Source organism: Phascolarctos cinereus, unplaced genomic scaffold (genome assembly GCF_003287225.1).
Source record: "Phascolarctos cinereus isolate Bilbo 61053 unplaced genomic scaffold, phaCin_HiC Scaffold_5;HRSCAF=322, whole genome shotgun sequence".
Taxonomy (NCBI): Eukaryota; Metazoa; Chordata; class Mammalia; order Diprotodontia; family Phascolarctidae; genus Phascolarctos; species Phascolarctos cinereus.
The window spans coordinates 30,850,648-30,875,793 of NW_027555958.1; the positions used below are offsets into that span (position 1 = coordinate 30,850,648).

General features: G+C 49.9%; 1 protein-coding gene across 1 annotated transcript in view; it reads left to right on the top strand.

Annotated features, from left to right (window-relative positions):
* Positions 1–3,122: 3,122 nt before the first annotated feature.
* Positions 3,123–25,146, top strand: part of PITPNA (phosphatidylinositol transfer protein alpha) — a 37,761-nt gene continuing 15,737 nt past the window's right edge. Inside the window, exons 1-9 of the mRNA XM_021006958.2 lie at positions 3,123–3,327; positions 7,286–7,316; positions 13,105–13,250; positions 15,741–15,832; positions 21,456–21,463; positions 22,231–22,305; positions 23,006–23,089; positions 24,519–24,596; positions 24,781–24,891. Of these exons, the coding sequence (XP_020862617.1) occupies positions 3,308–3,327; positions 7,286–7,316; positions 13,105–13,250; positions 15,741–15,832; positions 21,456–21,463; positions 22,231–22,305; positions 23,006–23,089; positions 24,519–24,596; positions 24,781–24,891 (645 nt within the window). The 5' untranslated portion in view covers positions 3,123–3,307. The remainder of the gene's footprint in view (positions 3,328–7,285; positions 7,317–13,104; positions 13,251–15,740; positions 15,833–21,455; positions 21,464–22,230; positions 22,306–23,005; positions 23,090–24,518; positions 24,597–24,780; positions 24,892–25,146) is intronic.

The following is a 25,146-nucleotide window of genomic DNA, read 5'->3' on the forward strand; positions in this document are numbered from 1 at the left end:
TAGGACATTGCTCTCTCCTGGTTCTACTTTTATCTGTCTCATCACTCCTTCTTAGACTTCTTTGCTCATTCTTCATGCAGGTCATGCCAACCAATCCTAGGTGGGCCCCAAGGCTTTGTCCTGGGCCCATTTCTCTTTTTAGTCTGTATTATATCTCTTGATAATCTCACCAGCTCCCATTTCATTCAGTTATCATCTCTTGCAGATAATTTTCTAATCTCTATACCCAGCCAGCCGTAGTCGCTATGCCCTGAAACTCCAACTGCCTCCTAGACATTAAATGAGATGTCTCCCTTGTTCAGTCATTTCAGTTGTGTTCAACTCTTTGTGACCCCATTTGGGGTTTTCTTTGCAGAGATACTGGAATGCTTTGCCATTGCCTTTTCCAGCTCATTCTGCAGATGAGGAAATTGAGGCAAACAGGGTAAAGTGACTTGCCTAAGGTCATATAGCAAGTAAGTGTCTGAGGCCATATTTGAACTTGGGTCCTCCTGATTCTAGGCCCAGTGCTCTATCTACTGTGCCACCTTAGATGTCACCCAGATATCTCAAATTCAACTTGTCCAAAATAGAACTCATTATCTTTCCCCTCTTCTGAATGTCCTTCTTACTGTCAAGCAGGCACCATCCTCCCAATCACCCAGATCTGCAATCTCAGAGTCATCATCAACTTCTCACTCTTACGCATCCCACAAAGCAAATCTAGTGACAATGCTTGCCTTTTCTACCTTCATAATATCATTTATATATACACCTCATTTCATACATATGCACACATATACATATATGTGTTTATGTAAGTATGCATATATGTACATACACGTATGTGTATGTGTATGTGTATAGGTATGTGTGTGTATATGTGTGTGTATACACACACACACATACGTGTATATACACACACACATACTTCTCTCCACTCATACAAACATACCATTGGTCCAGATCATCATCATCTTTCACCTTCCAGTCTCATCTCTCCGCACTCCAATCCATCCTCCACTCAGCTGCCAAGCTGATTTTTCTAGTGTAGATCTGACCATGTCACCTTTTCCCCTTCTCAGTGAATTGCAGTGGCTCCCTATTACCTCCAGAACCCAATCTAAAGGCCTCTGCTTGCATTATACAGTTCTTCATAACCTGGCCCCTTCCTATCTTTCCTGCACTCTGTAATCCAGCTCCATGGACTTATTTGTAGGCCCCCAAACAACTCACCTTCTGGGCACTGTGTACCTTCTCCCCCCCCCCATGCTGCCCTCTTAGTTTCCTTGACTTTTTTCAAACCACAGCTCTTTGAGAAGGAAGGATGAACAACAATAAATCCTATCTTCTACAGGAAGCCCTGGACAGCTAGATGGCAGTGGATAGAGAAGCAGGACTGAAGTCGGGAAGACTTATCTTCCTAAGTTCAAATGTGGCCTCAAATACCAGCTGTGTGATCTTGGGAAAGTCACTTTACCCTGTTTGCCTCAGTTTCCTCATCTGTCAAATGAGCTAGAGAAGGAAATGGCAAACCACTCCAGTGTCTCTGCCAAGAAATCCACCCCCAAAAAAGGGGTCATGAAGAGTGGGACACCTTTGAACAAACAGGAAGCCCTTCCCAGTCCTCTTAGCTACTTTCTAAATCTCATATGTCCCATGTTATTATGTATGTGTCATCTCCCCCATTTAAGTGTAAGCTTCTTGAGGCCAAGGACTGCTTTGACCTCTCTTTCTGTCCCCAGAGCCTGGTATGGTACTTGGCACACTGGATGTGGTTAAATCAAAGGTTCTTGATGGAGTGTGTCAAGCTTACATTCTCCTGAATGGAAACAATATGGATACAGTTAATGCAATATAGATAGGTTCTTGATGGAGTGTGTCAAGCTTACATTCTCCTGAATGGAAACAATATGGATACAGTTAATGCAATATAGATACAAAGTAAATGCAAAGCTTAAGAAACAACAAGCACATACATGAGTCAATGTGAAAGAGACACAAAGGGAATCCAGAGGAAACAACATGTTCTCAGACGGTTATATACAAAATAGCACCCAGATCCAGAGTTGGAAGGGAAAGTAGAAGCCACTTTGCAGATCAGGAAACAAATGGAGACCAAGAAAGTTGGGCCACACTGCTCTTAAGAGATGGGACAGTTCCTCTGAGTCCAAAGTCAGTGCTCTCTCCGCAGGACATACTAAATACAAGGTGATTTGGTGAGGGAGACACTGGTAGATGAAGAGATCAGGAAAGGTCTCACGTGCTGGAAGTGAACTGAGCTCTGAAGGAAAAAAAAATAGCGATTCTAAAAAGGTGGAGAGGAAGACCCGACTTTAAATCTGATTACAATAATAATCATCATCATATCAGATGGGGGCGTGGGGGGAGAACCATGCAAAGACGGAGATAGGAGATGGAACACAGTGGGTAAGGACAGTTTGGCTTGGCTGGACCCTAGAGTGGAGGAAGGGAAGTGAACTATTCTAAGGCTGGAAAGATAGCTTGGATTAAGATTCTAGAGGCAATAGGAACCCACGGGAGTTTACTGAGCAGGACAGTGACCCAGAATCCGAGGTCTAAGTCTAGAGCCCGAAAATTCTTCAGCGTCTCTCTAACGGGTCCAACCCTTTCATTTTACAGTTGAGGAAACTTCGAGCCAAAGAGATGAGGTGTTTTGCTCAGGGTCACAGGGTGGAGTCAGGATCCGAGGGGAGATCTGAACCCACGACTCGGGATTGCAGAGGCAGACACGTGCAGCTCTCGGATGCTGTTTGGGGGAGAGGCCTGACACCACTTAGTAGGCTGCTTCCACAACGGTCCAGACAAGAAGAGGGCGCAAGTGGGGGGCCTCCCACTCCAGGACGCAGCGCTCTGCCCCCCAAGAAGGATGCCCCGAGGGGACAGTAAACCGACCCACTGACACCTCCCGAGAACGTGCGCCGGGCAAGTGAGACTCGGGATAGCACCGCGCGCGAACTCATGCTGTGGCCTGGGGAGGGGCGGGGGTAGGAGCGGCTTCCAGGCAAGCGCGGGCACTGGTTCGTCGACGCCCCCCGCCGGGCTGCGGCCCCTTTAAGGCCCCGCAGGCCCCGCCTCCGTGGTGAGATCAGCGCGCTCGCGTGCGTGTGACGCGCTGGTTGCCGCAGAGACGCCCCGCCCCCCGCGCGGTGCTGCGGAACCAGAAGCCCCGGGCGGCGGCAGCCGAGGCTGGACAGGCGGCCAGGGGCGAGGGAAGGACGACGACGACGACGAACGCGGCCGGGCCGAGCTGAGGCGAGAGCGGCCGCCGCGAAGCGGGCCAGCCGCACGGACGCCGGGCCCAGACATGGTGCTGATCAAGGAGTAGTGAGTGTCCGGGGCAGGCGGCCGGCCGGCTCGGGGGACCCCCCGGGGCGAGGGCTGGGGTGCGCGCCGGGAGCCGGGAGCGCGCTGGGGGAGCCGGGAGTGCGCGCGTGCCAGAACAGCAGAGGGGTGGGGGGGGGGGTCGGGCTAAATGGGTACTGACCTGGGGCCCTGGGCCAGGGGGCTGGGCCACTGGCGGGGTCCGGTGCCCAGGGGTCTGGAGGGAGGAAGGAGGCACCGCAGGCTTAGGGGGTACTGATGAGGGGGATGGGGGTGCTGAGGACCAGGAAGAGATGGGGGTACTGAAGGGGGAAAGGGGTGCTGAGGGCCAGGAGGGGATGGGGGAGACGGGGTGGGGACTTTGGAAGGGAGAGCCAGGCAAGCCATGGTGGGGAGGGGGGGGTCCTGCGGGAGTGGGGAAGGGGTGCATGAAAGGGCAGAGGGGGCTGTCTCACATGGGATCTTGGGAGGCAAGGGCAGGCTGGGGTGCGATTGGGATGGAGAGCAGGGCCTGATTGGTTGGTGAGCCATAGGAGGAATAAAGAAGGAGATAGAGAGATGTCCTGTCAGGAGGGATCTGAGGTGACCTGGCAAGGATTGGGAGGGAGGGAAGGGAGGCTGAGTGAGGTGGGTCAGGGAAGGCTTTGGGCTGACAGGGGCGGCTGGTGGGGTCATTGGGGGTTGGGCAGACAAGAAGAGGTTTGGCGGTGGGGAGGTGCTCCAGAGGCAGAGGGGAGATTGGGGTCGTAGAGAAGGATGGGTGGGAGGAGTTTATGGAACAGACTGACGTGATAGGGCAGGATTTGGGGGGTCATTGGAGGTAAGGAGAGATGATAGTTTGAGGGGCTGGAGGGGCGACAAAGATCTCTGGAATGATGGGGATGTTGGAAGACAGGAGTGTAATGGAATTTAAGGTGGGGGGAAGGGATTGGCAAAGGTTTGAAGGGATGTGGAGGAAATTTCTAAGCCCAGTGTTGTGAAGGGACTGGGGTGAGGGATTGATTTGAGGGGAGGAAATACAGTCCCAAGACTATGGGAGGGGCATATTGGCCCAAGTGGTATGTTGAGAGGAGACACAAGTCACCCAAGGGGATGAGAAGGGGGAGTCCTTGTATAGTGGGGGAGTAAGTAGGTAGCACATCATTCTTGGCATTTGGGGCCCTTGTGGGTACTTTGGAGAAGGGAAGTGAGTCTTCGTGTCTGGACCCATGATAGGTGAAGATGTTAAAACTCCCAGATCTCCTGGGCACTGGGAACAGTATTGCTACTTCTCATCCTGAGTAAATGTCACAGAGCCATCTTCAAAGGTGATGGATGGAGAAACTGGGTACAATGTTAAGACAACTCTGCATCTTTGGTAGGGGAGAGCGAGGAGGGCTGTGGAGGAAGAGTCAGTGTCTCCAAGGAGTACAGAAATGCCTGACGAGAAGTGGGGAGCTGGTGCAGCTTCTCTGGGGACCTTACTGGGCAGAACGCAAGTGGATTGTGAGTCTGGGTGCTTCCCCTCCTGCAAGGAGGGCCACTTGGTTCTCATTCTGTAGAGGGTATAGTACAAAGGGGAGACCCTGGTGCTGTGGATGTTAAGAAATCAGGGATCTAAAAGCTGTCCAAGAAAGGCCTTGTTTCTCACCTGCGCAGAAAGACTTTGAAATTGTCCAAGGTGAGGCCTGGCTAAGGCATTTTTCAGCCCCAGGACCTTGCAGGTGTTAGGATTGGGCTCTTTTAAGTCTGCAGGGGCAGAATCCAGTATGATCTTAGAGATTTACATCGTGATTGTAGAAAGGAGGAAAAGGTGGAAAATGTTTCCTGGGTTATTTTTTCAGGAGCGAGGGAGTTGTAAGGAGGCTCTGGTAACTTTGGAATTTTAACTCTTTGTACCCAAGTTAACAGCCTTTCCCTCTGTCCTTCTCACAACAAAGTGCTGCAGGAATCTGCAGTCAGCTGCAGTTGGGAGTTTTATAGGGAGGGTGAGCCTGGAAGGGATCTGAACACTTTCCGAAGAGGAGTTCTGTTTGTTCTTTGATCTCCTCTGGTTCAGAGGCCAGTGGTGCGGCAGCAGCAGTAGCCATCCATCTCCATTTCCTTTCAGACGTGTGCCTAGCACGTGGGCATGTGTGTGCATGTGCCATGCTCTGGGGCTTGTGTGCCCGGGGGAGGGGTCTGGGATACTTTGCCATGACTGCAGTGCTGCAGCTCCTGAGAAGGGGCAGAGTGAAGGGCACGCTAACAGCACACCAATTGGAGTCTCCAGACCTGGCGGTGGATGTTCATTACCTTTGCCCTGCTCTCCAGGGCTGCAAAGGTGGCTTCATTTCCAGGGACTGGAGAGAATGAATGGCTTTAGAGCTGTAACAGAAGCGGCTCTGGATGGTCCTGGCAGCAGTTAGCTCAGGCAAGCCCACCTGCCCCTGGCTGGACTCAGCGGCCGGATGCTTTCCAAGTTGCTGTTGACTTTTCCGACGATTCCTCAAACGGAAATCCTCACAGTCTAACATCAACAGAATTCCAAATATGGTTTTCTCTACTGTGCTTGAATTTAAAAGGCTTGTTGTTTTCTAGGAAGTTTCTTTTGAGGGTGTAGGAATTCTTGCCCCCAAATGAAGAACATTTCTATGGTCTTTGTGTTCTCTAAGGAGAGGGAAGTGTCAGCAGCTATATCCAATAAACTGGATTATTTGAGTCGTTCTGGGTTCTTTACCTAGCAGCAGATACTCATCGGGTTTAGTCATCCACTCTCGCTAGATGCTGGGGTCTTAGTTCACTGGCCCCCCAACCCCGTGTGTGCTTCCCACCTTCTCTGGGAGGCCTCATGGGTCTGTACTGTACCGTGAACTGACTCTTCACTGGTTTGGGGAGGGGGCAGGATTTGAGGAACGTTGCACAGGGAGAAGGCCACTGCTCTTGCATTCATTGATGGGACTTAACTAGACGCTTGCAAGATGCAGAAGATTTCAGTAGCCGTCTCTGAGCCCTAGAAAATGAAAGCCAGGGCTCTGTAACTGGCTCACTAGCGTGTATTGCCCATTACCAAGCCATTGGCCTCCAGTTGCCTTCCCCCTCAAGCAGACATTGGGCTTCTCTGCATCACCAAGGAAGCTGCTTGTAAAGAACTTTATAAACCTCAAAAAGTCTGACAAACGTGAGCTCGACAAGTTGCATAGGAAAGCAGAGGTAGCCCCTGGTTCTTGGTTGCTTAGTAGGGTGGGAGAAGTAAGAAAACCCAAATGATTGGTTTGGTCGCTTCTGGCCGACCCTTGGAAGGTGGACTGCACCGGCTGGGTACAACTGCCACTGAGACTTGACCTGTGCTGTGCTGTGGTCTCTTTTCAGGCTGGCTGATTGCTAGATTTGTAGAGGTCTTTAGTTAGTGGATGTTTGAGAGTGAAGAGTCCAGCGAGGCATTCGGCTTGTCTTCACTCTAGTACTTGGAGAACCAGCAGTGCTGCTGAGCTTTTTGGGGGGAGTGGGATGAGTGGAGTGTCCAGAAGTAGAGGGGGCTGCATTCAGTCGATTTCAGAGCTGCTGCTCTGGGGCATCAGATGTAGAAGGCTCATTATCTAACAGATGGGAGCTGCAGGCCCTGACCTGGGGCGGGGTGGGGGGGAATCAGCCGAGCTCCTCACTCTGGGGTCTGCATCACACCTAAGTCAGCCTCTTCTGTTTTGACCAGACTTATCAATGGCTCACCAGTGGAGGGAGGCACCTCCCGATGTGTGAGCAGAAGGAGTTCCGAGTGAGTCATGGATGAGGCTCCTGGTGTTCCAGATGAGTGTGCTGGGAGGTCACCGTGGCTGTAGATTGTAATCTTCTGGAGGGCAGAGCCTACTGCCTTCCATGGAGTTCTCTTTTACAGTACGGTGCCACCTAAATTAGGCCTTAATAAATTCTTTTAATGATGATCTAAGAGTCTTGTGCTGGTTCCAAGGCTTGAAGCTGATGCCTTGTTTTCTCTCTCTTACAGCCGAGTTGTCTTGCCTGTGTCTGTGGATGAGGTAAGTCCTTTTTCCCCATCTCCTCCGTGGCTTTTTTTTTTTAAGTGTTTCTCTCTGGTCAGCTAAGTTGGAGCTTACGCTGCTCAGACTGATGCCCTCCCCTCTATTTTCACTTTGTCCTAAAGTAGGAATGAGCTGTGCTCATTTTGACCAACTTCAGTAAAAAAAAAAAAAAAGGTCACCTTTCATCCCTTGAGGTCCTTTATTCTCAACACTAAGGGCCCGGCCTGGGTGCTCTCCTGGCTTGGCCCCAAGCTAGCCAGGTGTGTGTGGGGTCTTTTACTCCTGAGATAAAGCCAGCCCGTATCACAGATTTTGGGGTAGTGGAGGGACACCTCCTTAGATATGTCACTGGTCACATCGAACAGTGTGTGTCAGTGAACTGAGGTGTTGGTCACTTAGGGAGTCTGTAGGAACTCTTTGTCCTTGTGTGACGAACCAAGATGGCCTATTGGGAAAAGAATGTGCCAGGACCGTCCTTACTCCCTGAGGTCCCTGATGGCGAAACAAAAGTGTAAAAGTCTGTTTCCAAGGGAGGAGAGTGAAAACAGAAATGATTGGTTTACCCACTTGGCTTCTGGTTATGGGATGCTCTGGCCAAGTCAGCCTGAGGAGATTTCAGTCAGAGTACTGACTCAGCATTTGTCCTCTGGAAAGAGAACTGTCCTCAGGGCTGCCTCACCTGCCCTTTTCCCCGCCTTCCTCTCGCTCTCTGTTTTGTGACCCGCTCCTCTTCCTCCCCGAATTAAGCACCTATACACAGATCTTCTTGGTAGGTCCCTGCTTCAAACACACCAAAGCCTAGGAGCCCCCAAGGGGGTGGGGAAGGTGGGGGGGGCAGTGGCACAAGCTTGTTTTCTGGTGCTGTCATCCGTGGAACCCCACCCGTCCTTACCTTTGGATGATACTTATCATAAGTGTTTCAGACTGATAACAAACTCCCTTATGTATACAAATAGTACTTAAAAAAAAACCCCAAAAGCTCAGGCAAGCAAAAAAAAAAAGAAGAGGAAGACACTTTTTCTCTGTGGCAGGTGTCCTGTCTCAGCTGCAGTTTCCATGCTCCATGAAAAGAGTGAGGAGTACTGGTGTGACTCTCCCAGAGGACTGTACTCATTGTCAGACTTCACACATGAGAAGCATTGTGGGAAACCTAGAGACAGGCCCAAGGAGAGAAATACAGCCAGTTACAGAGGGCGAGGTCTGTGAAGGTGGAGGGCAAAGCAGGGATTCTTTTCTTTCTTTCTTTTTTTTTTTGTGAGGCAATAGGAGTTAAACAACTTGCCCAGGGTCACACAGCTAGTAAGTGTCAAGTGTCTGAGGCTGGATTTGAACTCAGGTCCTCCTGACTCCAAGGCTTTGGACCTCTGCTTTGGGCCTCTGCTCTATCTACTGTGCAACCTAGCTGCCCCTGTTGTCCAGTTCTTCAAGAAGAATTGTGTCACCTTAGTTTGTGACATAAGAATTTTGGTGAGGACATATGCACATGTTTTTAGGCACCGGACAAGTGACAGAATGCTTGTGAAATGTCCTCTGTATTGGAGAGCAGCAGTGTCCTAGAGGGGCTCTTGTGATTTGTCTGGGGGCAGCAGTGGCCACGCCTCAGGCCAGGCCACAACCAGGGGGGTCTTGAGTGCCCACCTCAGGGTATCCAGTGACATTCCCGTGGCCTGGCATGGCCTTCCTTCTGGTTAGAGGCTGTCCCTGAAGGAACCTGAAATACCTGAGCTCTTGAGTCCTTTTATCGGTCAGTAGAGGCCCTTCTCCCAGGTGGGAAATGCTGAGTCATTTCCAGCTCCTTGTTGCCACAGCCTGGAGAGGGTCTGATGCCCTAGAGCTTCTGGTCCCTGTGAAGAGGAGCCCAGATGGGGAGACCAGAGTGAGATCCCTGGCTCCCAGGAGGCCAGGAGGCCAGCTCTGAGGACAGTGACGCCCAAGGCAGTGACTTGCCCGGTGTCACCTAGAGCCAGATTATGAACCCGCATCTTTCACTCCCAGCCCAGCGCTCCTTCTGTTGCCTTGCCGCTGCCCTCACTTATTATAGGGCCTGATATTGGCGGATTGAAGAACTCCCTCTTCTCCTCAGCAGTGGCTCTGAAAGTATTTGGTTTTATCTGCTGGAGTAAGAAAGGGTTAAAAAAATTTTTTTTAAGTCAGGGTTGAGGGGCAGCTAGGTGGCGCAGTGGATAGAGCAGTGGCCCTGAAGTCAGGAGGACCTGAGTTCAAATCTGGCCTCAGAAACGTAACACTTACTAGCTGTGTGACCCTGGGCAAGTCACTTAATCCTATTGCCTAGCCAAAACCCCAAAAAAACTCCCCAAAAAACAAACAAAAAGTCAGGGTTGGGCCGAGAGGGCAGCGTCAGTTCGATGCCGAGCTTGTCGGGTTCACACTGCTTTGGTTTGGGGGTGACTTGGCTGGCTAGGTCAGAGGAGTGTGTGGGTGACAAGCTACAGAAATGAGAGTGGTGCCTGGCCCAGGTCTGGACAGAGGAAGTGGGGGAGGGGAGGATCTCCTTTTCAACCCCCCCCCCCCCCCCGTGCTCGTCATGAACCTCACTTAGAGAACCTTCGAAAGTCCTGAATGGGGAGGATAAGGAAGCCAGGAGCAAGATAGGCCACAGTCTGTTGCCCCATCCTGACGATAAATCGCTGTGTCCCATGAATTCAGCTGAGCACCATGTGCACATCTGCTTTGTGAGAGGCTGTCCTGAATCATGGGGTGGGAACTCTTAGATTTATAAGTTTGAGGAGGAATGGTAGGAAGTGATACCTTTGTAAGGCCTTCTTTCCCAGGAGCCTGATTCAGCCACTTGCTGGTTGTACGACTGAGGGCTTCATCTTCCCTGAGGGGTTTGGCATTTCCTAGGAAGAGTAGTTTCATGTGCTGTGACACAAATCTCACACTGTCAGGATCTTTTCCTTCCTGTTTAAGTTGTTTGTTTCATTTTTTAAATTTAATTTAGTTTAATTTTTTTTCAATGAACAAAGATCAGTTTTCTCTCCCTCTCACCTCCCTCTTCCACTGAAAAAACAAAAACAAAACCCTTGCAACAAATATGCACCGTTGAGCAAAATGAATTCTCACATTGGCTGTGTCCAGAAATGTCTGTCTCGTTTTGCACCCTGAATCCATCAGCCCTCTGACTCATCATGAGTCCCCCAGAATCATGGTCAGTCATTGCATGGATGGGAGTTCTTAAGTTGTTTGTTTCTTTACAATGTTGTTGTTACTATAAATTGTTCTCCTGGTTCTGCTCATTTCACTCTGTGTCAGGTTATTCAGATCTTCCCAGGTTTCTCCCTTTCATCATTTCTTCCAGTGCAGGAGTATGGCGCAGCCATCATCTGGCCTGGTTCCATTTTAAGGTGCATAGTACTGGGGCTCCTCTTCATTGGGCATGTCCGCCATGAGCTCCCATCTGGAGGAAAGCCTATCCTTGCCCTGGTGGGTGGTGCAGTTTCACTTCTTCTTTCCCAAGACGTCTCCAAGGCTTTGTCTCTTTTTGGGTGCCCAGCCTCACACGGTTGTGTGGGTGGAAGTAGCAGCTGCGCTGTATTTTTTGTGTGCCTCAGAGTTCTGTGTTCACCCTTGTCCCCCACCCTCCTCCTGTAATAGGATTGCTAAATACAGCAGAGTTCCTGTTTTTCTTAGCTAAATTTTGAAGCCGTTCTTTGGGATAAGGGGACAGAACTCAAAGACGAGAGTATGGATTCTCCTTAGGGACCTTAGAAACGGACTATCTCTCTGTGGGCTTACCTGATGTCATGACCCTTGTTTAGATGGATACCCTTGTTTAAAGGCCCTCCCACCTGAACCTGGCTGTTTTTCAGAGTTGGTTCTTTCTCAAGGACTCCTCAGGTGAAGTCTCCCTTCCTCTCCAGCCCTCCCCCCTCCCCCCACACACCCCCTGAAGCCCCCGGACTGGAGCTGGTGATGGCTGAGTCTTATGTACCAGTCTGTCTCACTAGAACCGCCTTCCCTTGTCTCGTTGGAATTATAGGATCAGAATATCAAGGGAGATTAAAGGGCCAAGATGCCAACCCAACAGGCTGATCCTCTTAGAGCTTGACCTTTGACTCCTGCCTCCGAAGAGGAACCAAATGAATGAAACACTGTTACTAAAGGAGATTAGTCTGTGCCTGGGGAACCCTGGCCCCAGCTTGTCCCATCGGGCTTGCTGAGGGAGCCAGCCCAGGCAAATGTTCTCACAGCTCTTCTCCAGCTGATGTTCCTGGGACACCTGCTCAGTCAAACTCTCCTCTACTCAGTGTGTGTCCCAAGTAGGCCCTCTAGGGTATCAGAAAGCATGCTGGCAGTGCTGGCGGGGCTTGGGATTGGCAAAGCTGGGAGGGCTGGTGACCCTGCTGAAGCCATTCTTGCCTTCTTGTATAGAGTTCTCAGCTGAAGCTCTGGAGGGCAGGGGGCAAGGAGGGGCTGCCTGTCAGCTTAGCCCAGGTGCTGGGGGTCTCCCCTGCTGTGCCGAGAAGCACACCTGGGGTCCCCACTTCACTGCTGAGCCCTTCTCCAGCCGCTGCCCTCCTGGTAGCTTAGCTCAGGGTAAGGTGAGCCATCACCATTCCAGCTGCTGTGGTTTTTGCTGTTGTGGACAGTAGTGCCACTGACAACCACGCAGTGATCCATTCCTTCTCTACTAGTCTGAGAAGAGAAGGAAATCCCAAGCCCTTATTTTCCTGTAAGGAATGGGATGAGAGGAATCTCTTGTTTGATTTTTTTTTTTCCCCATACGCTGTAAGGAAATGGCTGGCCTTCCTGCCTTCCTTCTTCTCCTTATGGCAGTTTTATGACCAGTTTGGCTGAGGCTGAGATCATTTAATAGGAAATGAATGCTTGCTGTTGTGCGTCCATTCTCCTTCCTCATTCTCCATTCAGCCCCCCTTACAGGTTCCCTTTAGAGAGGAGGGGAGAAGGCCTGGGGTCTGACTGCCTTGGACCTGAGCGCTGAAGTCAGGCTGCACAGTAGCAAGAAAAAGCAAATAACCTTGCGTGTTGTAGCCTGTGACCTCAGGAAAGGGACAGCTCCTCAGTGCCAACCAAAATGATGTTACATATGCCCGGAGTACAGCCTACAGGCCCTAGTTCATGGGACTACACTATTATAGGAAGCCGAAAGATTCACTTCAGTGCCAGCTAGCAAGACCTCAGGACTTTGGAGAAGGACTAGGAGACATGTTTGCTGCTGAGGGTATTCTTTGGGCACCTTCTAGGATGAGGAAGAGCCTCCTTTGGAGACCAAAGAGAGACGTGTCATGGGGGAAGGAGCTTGTCACTTTCCTAGAGCACTTTGGTAAGAGGTGAGGCTTTAGGGTTCTGTAGGAGTGGGTGGAGTGAGAATCTTCTAGTTGGCACCACCACCCTACCAGAACCTGGAGCTTAACTCTAGGGAGAGCCCTTAGGGCAGATGCGGCCTTGAGTGCCAGGAATCCAAGTGGTGGTTCAGTAAGATCTCTGTCCTTGTCATTCCTGGTCAGCCCTGGTGGTTATTAGACGAGCAAGTTGTCTGCCGAGATACATAACTGCTACATGCATGCGTGTGTGCCAACTTGAGAATCTGTGGGGCACCTCGTCTCAGTTACTTTGGAAGAATTCTTGGCAAGGTCTTTGTTGAACTCTTGAATGATTTGGATGTAATGTTCCCCAGCCTTGTGGGCTGCAGAGCGATCTGGTTAGATAGTCTTTTGTATTTCTGGGCACAGGGAACTAGATTGTGTTTAACTACCGAGAAGCCACTAGCCCTCGGATAATTCCTGTTTCTCTATTCCTTCAGTACCAGGTAGGACAGCTGTATTCGGTGGCAGAGGCCAGTAAGAATGAAACTGGTGGTGGTGAAGGTGTGGAGGTCCTGGTGAATGAGCCCTATGAGAAGGATGGAGAGAGAGGCCAGTATACCCACAAGATCTACCACTTACAGAGGTATGTGGAAGCGAGCACTGTCTCTGTGAGCCGAGGGTCTTGGAAGGACTCTGCTTAATCTGATGAGAAGAGCCTTCCAAGGAATGCAAGAGCTGAGATTCTGGGGTCGTCCCAATGATCTTGGGGTGCCTGAGAGGAGTGGGAATTTAGAGTGGGCACTGGGACTGATATCTGAATCAAAAACATGAATCCCCGCAAATTCCTTGAACTCCAAACCCTTTTCCTTCCTGAATTATGAACAATGCCGTGCACATAGTAGGTACAGAATAAGTGTTTGTTGAGTTGGAATTGAATTCTTTTTTGGACCAGGATTCTTTTAAGAACTGTCTATTGATCCAGTCTGAACTGGACCCAGCTATCAGTGTTATTCTAAGCTATTAAACTGGAGTCAAGCCAGCGCTGAATCGATGGTTTCCAAACTGAATCTAAGTTTATTTCTTCTGGTTCAATTCCTGATTTAAAGTGGTGTAGCTGCCTGCCGATAGAAAGCATTTGGCGCGTGTGTTAGCCAGGTGATTTTGAGAGGCGGAGCCATGACTAGTTAGTTGGAGGCAAGATTCATGAGGCAGGCTATGTGTCTCTTTGTTGCCCTCCCACTTTCCTGGTCACTGCCCTTCCTTCTTCCCTTTGGCATTTCTCCCCACCCTCTGACCCCCAGGTGCCTATCAGCATGGTATAGAGTAGGATGTCCAAAAGACAGAGTCAGAGGACGGGTTCCATCACTGGGGAAGTCACTAACCTCAGCTTTCCCTTCTGTAAAATGGAGACAGTAATATTTCTGTTACCTCACAGGATTGTTGTGAAGAAAGTGCTGAACAGACTATAAAATGCTTTATAAAAACTGAAGCTCTGATTGAGCTGGGGTTCCATTCTTGCTTTTACCTCGTTTACTGATCTCAAGACTAATAAGGTGTTAACTAATTACAAGGGGTGATACTTCCACTCATCCTTTTCCCTATCCTCTGCTATTTGCATTTTTATAGGGGACTTCTGAAGCTAAGCAGTAGGGGTGATATTTGGGAGCTGACAGTGATTTAGGGCCTGTGTTATATTATTTGCTCAGTCTTTGGGTGGATGCCACTACTTTCTCCCCTTTGCACAATCCCACCCCAACAACACATGCTTGCAAAAGAGAGACTCCAGTGTTTTCAGTCACTTCTCTTATCTATGAGGATGTGAATAAAGGAATAGTTGGCATTTTGGCATACTGTCTCCGAAAGGTGGGTGACCTTCTTGTTAGCTCTGAGGTCTTGTTTCAGACGTGAGGTTCTCAAGCTGTTGTAGGCAGCCTCCTGAAGCCTAGATGAGCTGTCATGTCCATTAAAGATCCAGGGAAGAAGATCCATGCCCTGCTCAGCCATTCCTAAGAGTAGGATCAGGAGAACTGAGTAGGCCAGGATATCTTGTACTGGGGAGTACACAAATCTTAACTTCCCAGCAGCACCACACATCATCTCCAAAATGGTGGAAAGAACTGGCCATATTAGAAGGACAGGGGCATAGGAGCGTGTTGGTTCCCACTTCCTTTGGAGGCCTTTCCTGATTGCCAGCCACCCTGGCACACTGCTGGGCTGGCAGATCCTTGAGAATTAGGTTCTATTTGCTTTGTATTTGTGCCTGCCTTTTTGTTCTAAGGTATAATTCTGGTCACGATGCTTCCTTGGCTTTTTCAGCATCGGGTTTTGTTTTTTCCCTACTGCCTGCTGAATTAAGTCCAAACTCTGTAGAATAACCTTCAAGCTCCTCCATGGTCTGACTCCAACCTACCTTTTCCTCCTACTACATTCCCACTAAACTTTCCTGGCTGCGCTTAACCACTTCTGTGCCTTCCATCCCCTCCCTTCTCATCTTTCCTGGAGGAAATCCTGTCCCTCCTTCCAGGCCAGAACAAGTATCCCTTGTGTGAAGCCTTCCACAGAAGTGCCCCCTCTCTTCTCGGGGCTGTGCATGGGATGCCTCTGCTCATGAGGCTGTCCCGTTCTGTGTGGTACTTCGTTGGGTTGGTCTTTTCTATGTTGTAGTTTCCTCATGGCATAAATTGTGTTTCTTCCTTGTGTGCTGTACTGCCCAGTGTCGTGCCTCACACACAGTAGGAGCTTAACACTTCATAAATGTTTGCTGAATTGAGTCCCAACCCCTGAAATGCCTAGAACCATGCTCTAGAACCAAGGAGCATGAACTGAGCTAAGTTAATGCTTATTCACTAATGCAGGTGGCCCGGAGGCACCCTCTGCCTTTGGCAGAAAATCAGGGCCTAGGCGCTCACTCTCTTGCTCGTCTGGTGATGGGTTAGGTATTGGGTCTTGATCTGGGGAACCAGCCTCGGTTGAGATGCTGGAGCTCTTGTGTCCTGAGGCCAAGTGGTGTAGGGTCTCAAGGAACGTGCTCCCTGGAACTCATCACAGGAAGCTGAAGGTATGGTCTGAAGAATGCTGTAAAAGTCTGCTGTCTTCTTCCTCTCTCCTTCCTTTTCCCCGTCCCCCACTGCAGCAAAGTGCCGACATTTGTTCGAATGCTGGCCCCCGAGGGAGCCCTGAACATGCATGAAAAAGCGTGGAATGCCTACCCCTACTGTAGAACAGGTGAGTAGAGGAAGGCCTGCTAGCTAGGGAGGGAAGGTTGGAGGGAGGCAGAGGACACAGGGGTGGAGTCAGGCTTCTTTAGTGACCTTTTTGCCTTTAAGTAGGCCAGCAAAAAAGATGCCCAAGGAAAGGTTTCTGGCCAGTGTGTGCCATTATTGGTTGGTTAACACTGAGTAGGCAACTAGGTGGGTAGAAACTACAAGGTAGTTGTGCCCAGCAATCTTCATTTTGGGCTTGGTACGTCCTGATCTGTGGGTGAACTTGAGATGTTTTTGTTTTGAGAAGAAGCTATAGGTGAGGTAGACTCTGAGAGGTTATTTAAAATCTCTGATCAGCAAGCAGTGTCTTATCTCTGGACTTGTACTGTGGGTTAAGGAGAGAGACAAAGGAAGAAGGGATATTTGTTTATATTTTTTTCTTTTAAGAACAGATGATGCCAGGGGCAGCTAGGTGGCACAGTGGATAGAGCTCCGGCCTTGGAGTCGGGAGGACACAAGTTCACATTCAGCCTCAGACACTTGACACTTAGTAGCTGGGTGACCCTGGGCAAGTCACTTAACCCTGACTGCCTCACCAAAAAGCAAAAAAAAAAAAAAAAAAAAAAAGAACAGACCATGCAGTGACCTGCTAGTATAAGGAAGCCATTTTGTACATATATGCCCAATGGAGAGAGTCCTGCCTGGTGTCTGGACCTCATGGCTAGCTGTACACCATGGGTCCAAATGAGGAGGTGGGACCGTGGGCACTCTAGAACCATCATGATTAATGAGGAGTCTGATCTTGGCCTTGGTTAGCTCTGTGTCCAGCCTGTTTCTGGGAGGGACGAGGCCCTCTTTAAGAGGACTTCTGGGCATAGGGCCACGCGGCAGTTTGGTTTAGGTCTTCTGGCATCTTCCTAGTGTGGTGCAGGGTCTTCTGCAACTTGCCTGTTTTTCTACCCTGCTGGCCTGGCCCGGCCCATGGTCACTACACACTGGCCCTCATCCCCAGCCCTGAGCAGTAGTTCCTCGTTGGCCTCCAGATACGTCTGCTGGGGTAGATGAGGGCAAATGCTGTCCTTGAGAATGTTTTCTTGGTCTCAGCTACTTTGGCTGCTTGCTGCCTTGTGCTGGTTCTACCTTCTTGGGTTACACTAATGTACTCATGTACAGCATCTCTGCTATTTGCATGCGAAGCCTGATTCCATGAATTTGGGGAGTAAAAGAGTCATGGAACTGTGTGTTCTTTGTCCTCTGGAGTCCTCGAGCCCAGGCTCCATGGGTGGGGTGGAACATGGCTGTTACTGGGGGAGTGATGGAGCTCCAGCTGGCCTCTTAGTTGGGTGAGGTCTCCAGAGGGAACACCCAGCTCTGGAGTTCACCATTGTGAACAGAAATGTACCCATGACTCAGAGTGTATCATCGCTTCAGCCTAACCAATGGGCAGATAGTGACTGTATTCCTGGAAACAAGACATCCACAGTTCTTCAAAGATGACGTGCAATATGTCTGGTCTTGGGCCAAAGGTGAATTTTCCCGGCACCCAAGAACATTGTACTAGGCATATTCTGTAGTTAACTTTAAGCTTCTTAAGTTTTCAGTTAACTAAGTTTCAATTTGGCATGGAACAGCACATGTTCTGCGCTTGGAGTGAATGTTGTAGGCTGCTGCTCCGTGTCTGTAGCTAGATTTCTGGGCATGGTTAGCCCTGACAGAGCACTGCACCTGTCCCCTGTTTATTTCCTAAGGAGGTGGAAGCTGCCATGAACGCGTGCACATTAGCTCACATATTGATTTGCTCCTTGGAGAAAATGTTGGTACTCCGCAGTAGTCCAGGTAGGGCACGAAGGACCAAAAATGCCCGTAGAGGAGGGAGAGATGATCTGTAGGGACACTGACTGTCTTTGTGAAATGACATCTCAGCATAAAGAAATAGAGCTCTTTGACATCTCTCTCTGGGGGTTGGTGACAGATGAGTTTTAGATCCAAATCCTTACCTAAACATTTAACTCTAATTTAGTTTGCAAAGGAAGGTGTTTAAGGTAGTGTGGGCCAATGTTTTTACTTAACTTCTGAAGGCCTTTCATTTCATAAGAGGAGTGAAAACATAATTCAATTCAACAAACATTAGATGCCTACTATGTGTAATGCGCCATTCTAAGCTCTGGGGTGACAAAGATAGGGCATAAGCCCTAGCATAAAGGACGAGTCATATCTACAAATACTTATGATGCAGAAGGTACCGAGATAATGAAATGGAGGGGTGAGGAGGAGGAAGCTGTCCTTTTTCCTCTTGGGTTGGAGCAGGGAAGGCTTCATGGAAGAGGTGTCACCTAAAGCGGGCCTTGGAGGTAGAGACTTTAGCTAGTGAAGGTCAGGGAGAAGGATTCATTCCAGTTATGGTACCTCTAGCATGGGCAAAGGCATGAAGGCGAGAGATTACGGGATAGGAAAAAAGGATGGCTGGAGAAGAGACTGGTCCAGTGGAACTGGAATGTAGCACACATGAAGAGGACAGTAAATGTTTATTAAGCCCTGCTATGGGTAAGGTCCTGTGTGAGGTCCTGAGAATATAAAAACAGAAGTGCTGACGTCTGTGCCCATGAGGAGCTTCCATCCTATTTGGGAGGCACAGCACATGTGCAAATATACATATATGTTATGTGTGTGTTTACACACATGCACACACACACACGTATATCTCACAAGGAAAATGGAAGAGTAGAAAGAGTCTAGACGATTGAGGAATGAGGGAATTCTTCATGAAGTGCCTGAACTGAGCCTGGAAGAAGCAGGATCCTGAAGTGGAGGAGGGCAGGCATTCCGAGAAGGGAGAGTGGCCTGGACACACTTGTAGAGGCAAGAAATGGAGCGCTGAGTTTGAGTGGTCCATACACTACATCGTGTGAAATAAGGAGAGGCAGCAGCCAGATTGTGGAGAGCCTTAAATGCTGTGTCTGTTGAGCAGGCAGGTCCAGGTCCCTAAATCTGAGGGCTTGGATTGCAAAAAGAAAGCCCAGGTGTTGAAATTGCTTGAAAAAGGAGGGAGGGCGACCTAAGGGCCAGAGGACCAGGGCAGCAAGGATCCAGCCTGGCTGATAGCAACAGAAAGAGTGAACCTCCAAAGGAGAAAGCTTGCTGAGTAATGATGGCCGAGGCATGGTCTGGAAGTGGCAGTGAAGAGTCAAGAGTCTTCCTGGCCCACTGTGTTGGGGGGCAGGAGAGAAGGAGCAGTTGGTCCTGGAGAGAATGTTTTCTGGAGACAGCCGGGTTTCTGTAACTGCATCAAGTTAGAGTACGAAGAGGGACTTGTGTGAGATCAGGCGGCAGAAAAGCTTGATTGTAGAGGCTCTAGAATGCCAGGAACGGGATGTGTACCTTGTTTAGTAGGAAATGAGGAACTAATGAAGATTTTGGAGTAGAGCTGTGGTGTTATCAGGACGTTGCATCAGGAAAATTACTTGGATGGTGGCGCCTACCATAAATCGAAAGCAAGATGAGTTAGGGGGCCGTTACAACATTGTGAGCAAAAAAAGAGGGAGGGCTTGAGGTAGGGTAGCATTATGAGTAGAGATGGGCAGACAGGAGAGCTGCTGGAGGAAGAGGGTTGATAGCACTGGTAACAAGATACAGATGTTGGGGAAGAAGGGAATGGCAGAGGTGATGTCACAGTCATGACCCTAGGTAACCTGGAAGCTAATAGTGCCACCTAAAGAAATAGAGAAATTAGTGAGAAGAGGTTGGTTTGAGGAAACAGAGGTGGAATTCCAGTTTAGAAATGATGAGCTGAAGGCCGTTCAGAGAGAACTGTAGGCCTAGTCCCTTGGAACTAGAGCACTGAAGCAGAACGGGGGGAAGACTTTGTGGGGGGCGAGGGCATGAGTGATCTGAAAAGAAGCCAAAAATGGAGCCGTGGGCATGGATATGTAGAGAAAAGAGGATTTTCAAGGATGGAAAAGGGGAGGTCTCCATTTAAGGGATGCAGAGCAGCCAGAGAGGAAGTTGTGAGGGCCTGGTGCCACAGAAGCCATGGGGAAGGAGGAGGGCATCATGAGGAGTCTATGGCTCTCAGTGCCTTGTGGTGCCTGCCATGTCACAAGGGGCAAGAAGCAGAAGGAAAGAGAAAAGACCTTTGGATTTAGCAATAAAGCAGTTAATGGTGACGTTGGAGAGAGTTGATTCAGTAGGATGCTGGGGGTTGGAGGTGGTTTGCAAGAATTCAATAGTGAGTAGGTGGTAAGGAAGTAGGGGGAGTGAGTGTATAGACTACTCTTTCTAGGAGTTGACAGTGGAGGAGTGAAAAGACGTACTGGGAGGGTGAAGGGAAGGTTTCTGTTTTGATTTTTAGGGCAGGGGATACCTGAGAATATTTGTAGGCTGAGAAAAGGAGCCAGTAGAGGAGACATTGAGTACGTATGACCAGAGGAAATGATTAGTGGAGCAAGGCCTAAAGGAGTTGAGAGGGTGTGAGATTGTGAGGAAGGGGTGTGCGGCCGAGAGGCTCCACTTGGAGCCTCTATCTGGAGGGGTGAAGGGGAGAATTACTGAAGATGCAGTGACATTTCAGAGGGAGTTCCCCCAGGGCCCATGTTGGAGCTGGAGGGTATATAAGTATCACTGTGAAGTAGGGGGTGAAGTCGTCTGCAGGTAGCGAGCTGAGGAAAAGTGGGAGAGAAGAGAAAGCTGGAAATAGGTGAGGTTAGGAGCATTGATGAAAGATGGCTAAAAGGGTGATCCTGAGGTAGAGAGGGCCTGCTTGAGGTTAAAAGGCTCCAGGTAATAGTGGGTTCAGGATGACTTCATGCTCTCAAATACATGGAGCTTTTCCCACACATCTGGCTTCCTATTCTCTTCTTAACTCTCAAAGTGATTGGTAGTCAAGACTGGTCTTGGGGAAGAGGAAGAGAAGCTGTTCCTTTGGTCCAAAAGAATTGGTTTAAAATTAGCTCAAGCTATCTTCACTCATGTAGAATCCTTCATTCCCTAACCGAAAGCCAGTTTCTAAGCCCTCCAACTCTGAAAGTGTGGTGTCCTTCAGAAATACAGACAGCTTCTGCACTTCAAGGACACGAGGCGAAGGCTTTTGTGGGGAGATTGTCTGCTCTCCAGTGACATAGGATCTTGTAGCCGTTTTTCTCTGATGAATAATTGAGCCTTGCTTTCCGAAAGGGTCTAGTTACAATGAGCAGGGGCACGGAGGGGATGGGGTCTGGTTACAGTGAGTGGAAGGGATGCAGAGGCTGAGTGGGCAGTGCTTGGATGCCCTCCTGTCTCTCCTCAAACCCCCAAGCCACTGATGATCTGGTACTTTGGGGAAATGGGGGCTGCAGTGGGTCAGCTGACCAGGTTCTGTTCCATTGCCCTGCCCAGTTGGAAAGGATCCAGAGAACATATAGTGGCATCTCTTTAATTAAGTGCAGAATCTGTTCCTCCAGGCTTATGCTTGACTAACAAAACTCAAGGGGATGGGGGAAGCCCAGTTTTTCCTGACTGGCCAGAGGGCCTGGTAGGACGACTTTGGGACATGAGGCTGGGAGCTGAGAGCCATCTTGCTACTGTTGGCCCCTGGGGGAGGGAGGGCAGTTGTTCATTTGTCCTTATTAATCTTTTGTCTTTCTTCCTTCCATGCCCTAACCTTGGAGCAGTTATTACAGTAAGTATCTTCAGGGGATCTGTGGGGTGTGTGTGTGTGTGTGTGTGTATGTGTGTGTGATCTGTAAGGGAAAGGAAAAGGGCATTGTAAGGTACAAAAGGCTGCTGGGTATTTTTCTCCTTTTCCTGGCCTGCAGAGCTGGATGAGGGAGGCTCAGTCCTCCTGTGACCCTCCCAGTGGTTCATGTGTTCAGTGGCACAATTGCTCCTTGGTTAAGCTGCATTGGCATTCGGATTTGCACTTTGAAACACAGGAGATTCAGGCCGGGCAGCGTCATCAGAGAGCTTGTTCTCATCTGAAAGGGAGCTCCCAGGTCACGGGGGCTGGGGCTGGGCCCTCACACTGCTGATCTCAAGTCCGGCGACTCACGTTTGTCTTCCCCCTTCTGTGCTGAAGAGTTGGTGGCTCCAAGTCCGTGCTGGCCTTTAGCAAGATCGTCAAGGTCTGCTTTGGGTAGCCTGAGCTCTGTCCTCCCAGGGATCTCATCCCCTCTGGACAGTCAGGGACAGTCAGTGCCCACTCAGGTCTGAGTGACTTAATGTGTTTCCCCCACACCCTTTCGCATAGCCCTCGAATCATTCTGCCCTGGGTATCTTGGGAGTCTTCCACAGAAGGTTGGTCCTTTCCTGGGCAGCATTCTGCCCAGGAAAGGACGGGAGTGGCCTTGGGATTTCTGGAGAGGGTCATAGCCTTGGCCATGCTGTCCTCATTACCTGGGCCTGGTGACTAAAAGATCATCTCACGTTCTTCCTCCCCTTCGTCGGCAGAATGAATATATGAAAGATGACTTCCTGATTAAAATTGAAACCTGGCACAAACCTGACCTTGGAACACTGGAGAATGTAAGTAGAGCTGTCGAGGACGCCACTGGACCGCCAGGCCCTACCCAGACTTGCCCACTAGGGCCTTGCCCTTCCTTAGTTGCCAGAAAGGGGGCTGGCTGCCCTGGGGCCTGGTCCCCAGCATTGCAGAAAGTGACCCCCAGGGACTTGCCCAACTTCCTGGTAGTCCTTGTGCTGGTCCAGAGCACAACTTACACTGAATTGTAGTGATCCTGGGGAAAAGCACACAACAAAATGACACTTTAGACAGACATCCACATATCACTTGCCTTCTCAATGAGGGGGGAAGGGACTGGAAGGAGGAAGAGAATTTGGAACGCAAGAGTTTTTAAATGAGCATTAAAAAGAAATAAATAAATAAGTGAAAATGAAAGTTTTTTTAAACTAAAAAGAATTTTTAAAAACCAAGATACCTAGTCAAAGGCTTCTTGCATTAAAGTTTCATCTCTCTGCAGTGGGGGATGAGGTGATAGGTAGTCCTAAGGACTAACTCTGCAGGCAACCACTGCTTTAATTACATTGAGGTAAGCATCGGTCCCCTATGTGTTTTGGTTGGTTTTGCGAGGAAAGCTTCCCCCAGAAGGAATCCCTGTCTCGGCCTCATTGGCTTTGGGAACCCTTCTTCGTAGGCCTCCATTGTCAGGTGAGGGCTTCCTCGTATCTTGTGGAAATCCTGGCCTGAATTATCTCCGTCTCACAGGTGCACAAACTGGAGCCAGATGTGTGGAAACACGTGGAGACTGTCTTTATAGACATTGCAGATCGGAGCCAGGTGCTTAGCAAGGTAGGACTCATTTTCGGGGTGAGAACGGGCGGTTGGCCTCTGAGAGGCGGGGGTGTGGTGAAGCCTCTCTAGAAACAGGAGAACCATACCCCTTCCTGGCTCAAAAGAGTCCTCTCTCACGTGTCTTCCAACTAAGTTCCAGAAGCTCCCCCTTCTTGGTTTGGGGCGCCGCTAGAGAAATCGTGCACCCCAATGATCTATCTCCCATCCTGCACAGCTTCACCTTGGGAAATGATGACCGGTCTGGATCTCCCCAGACCAGCTGGCAATGTGTAGTAAATGTCTATTCCACATGGAGTGCTGGGTAAAGCCGCAGGAGCCCAGGGAGGGAAGAATGGTGATTGCTAAGATGTGGAAGAGAAGACAGGGTGTTTGATTTGGGGACTGGAGCCCTAGATGTGAGCAGTAAGACTCTGGCAGAGCAGAGTCTGTGGGAAAGACGGATTTCTGTCTTCCCGTGGCTCTGCTGGCATCAGGAGAGGAGGGGCCGGGGCCCTCTTCCCCCCACGCTCAGGCAGCAGTGGGCATGCCCCTGCCTCATATGCTGTGCCTTCTCTTTCAACAGTTGTTGTGTGTTCTTCAGACGGGTCTATTTGTGTGTTGATGAAAAGATCTGAATTCTACTTTTGTCCTCCCCTGCTTCCTCCAGTCTCCTCCAAGAAGGGATTTGGGGCTTTTAGGAGGGCTCATTGTTTGGGTACACAGTAGATTCTCAGTTATTCCACATTGATGGGGTGATTTAATGGATCCAACATGGCAGAGAACACAAACCACCTATAATTGGCGGTGGAAGACATTCTGTGGCCCCCTTCTTTTTCTGTAGGACACTCACCCTCCTAAGTAGAGTTTTCTTAGGTGATTCAAGTGAATTTGCATTTCCTGAGTCTCAGTCAGGTGAACGATGGCATAGCAAGCCAGAATTAAAAATTTACTGTGGCTAATTCACTCATAGACGCTCAGGAATCGACTGTTTGCAAACCAGTGAAGCGAGACAGACTGTTAATGCACATAGCCTGCACTTTGAGTTCTTTCCATCCTGCGCCATTAAAAACGAGTTACGGAAAGCAAGGCAGTGAGATCATGCCCAAAGCTGTTTAACATATGGGCCCTTGGCATGGACACTGGAAACATTGTGTCTTCTTGAGCTCTTTGGTCATGGGTATATATAGGGAGAAGTCTAAAAGAAACCCCGGTAGATAAAATAACACGGAGTCCTGTCTCTGAGCAGCCCTCAATATTGACGTAGCTCCTTGGGGACTCGCCATCTGCCCGCTTTTGCCAAGGGCTGGCCAGTGGACTTAGGCCCTCTCAGCCTTCTCTGTTCTTGCTTTGGACAGTTAGTGGGCGGCAAGAATGGGGGGTGGGCTCCTCTATCGGTCAGATGACGCTCTTTGTGCCCCCGTCCTCACTCACCACCTTTCTTTCACAGGATTACAAGCAAGAAGAAGATCCAGCAAAATTTAAATCGATCAAGACAGGGCGGGGACCCTTGGGTCCCAATTGGAAGGTGCAGTTCATGCTCTCACCACCAGGGGGCTGAGATCAGGGACCGGGTGGGCCGAGGGCTCTGGCTTCTTGAGGGGGTGGCCCAGGGGAAGAGGACAAGTTTGGAGGACCTGAGGCTGGGCTGAGGGGAGCCCATGGCTGCCCCCTCAGTCATGTGCTTGCCCATGGGTGTTTTCTCTGTGCAGAAGGAATTGGCAAGTCAGAAAGACTTGCCATACATGTGCGCCTACAAACTGGTAACCGTCAAGTTCAAGTGGTGGGGCCTTCAGAACAAAGTTGAAAACTTTATACAGAAGGTGAGTGGCCAGAGGGAGGAGGTGAGCGGGCACGCATCGGGGACCATGTGTGCACTGCCTGAGAAGAGCAGCTCAGGCGCGGCTTGACTTAGAGCCATCTAGTTGGATTCTGAAGCCACCAGGGTCGTCCTCCACACCAGTACCCAACTGCCTGACGCTTTTAGCTCATTAGGGGGTCAGGAAGATACCGCAGTGTCGTGGAGAGGGGAAAGTGAGGGACAGAAATGGGAAAGGAAGTGACTTGCTGTGATTCAG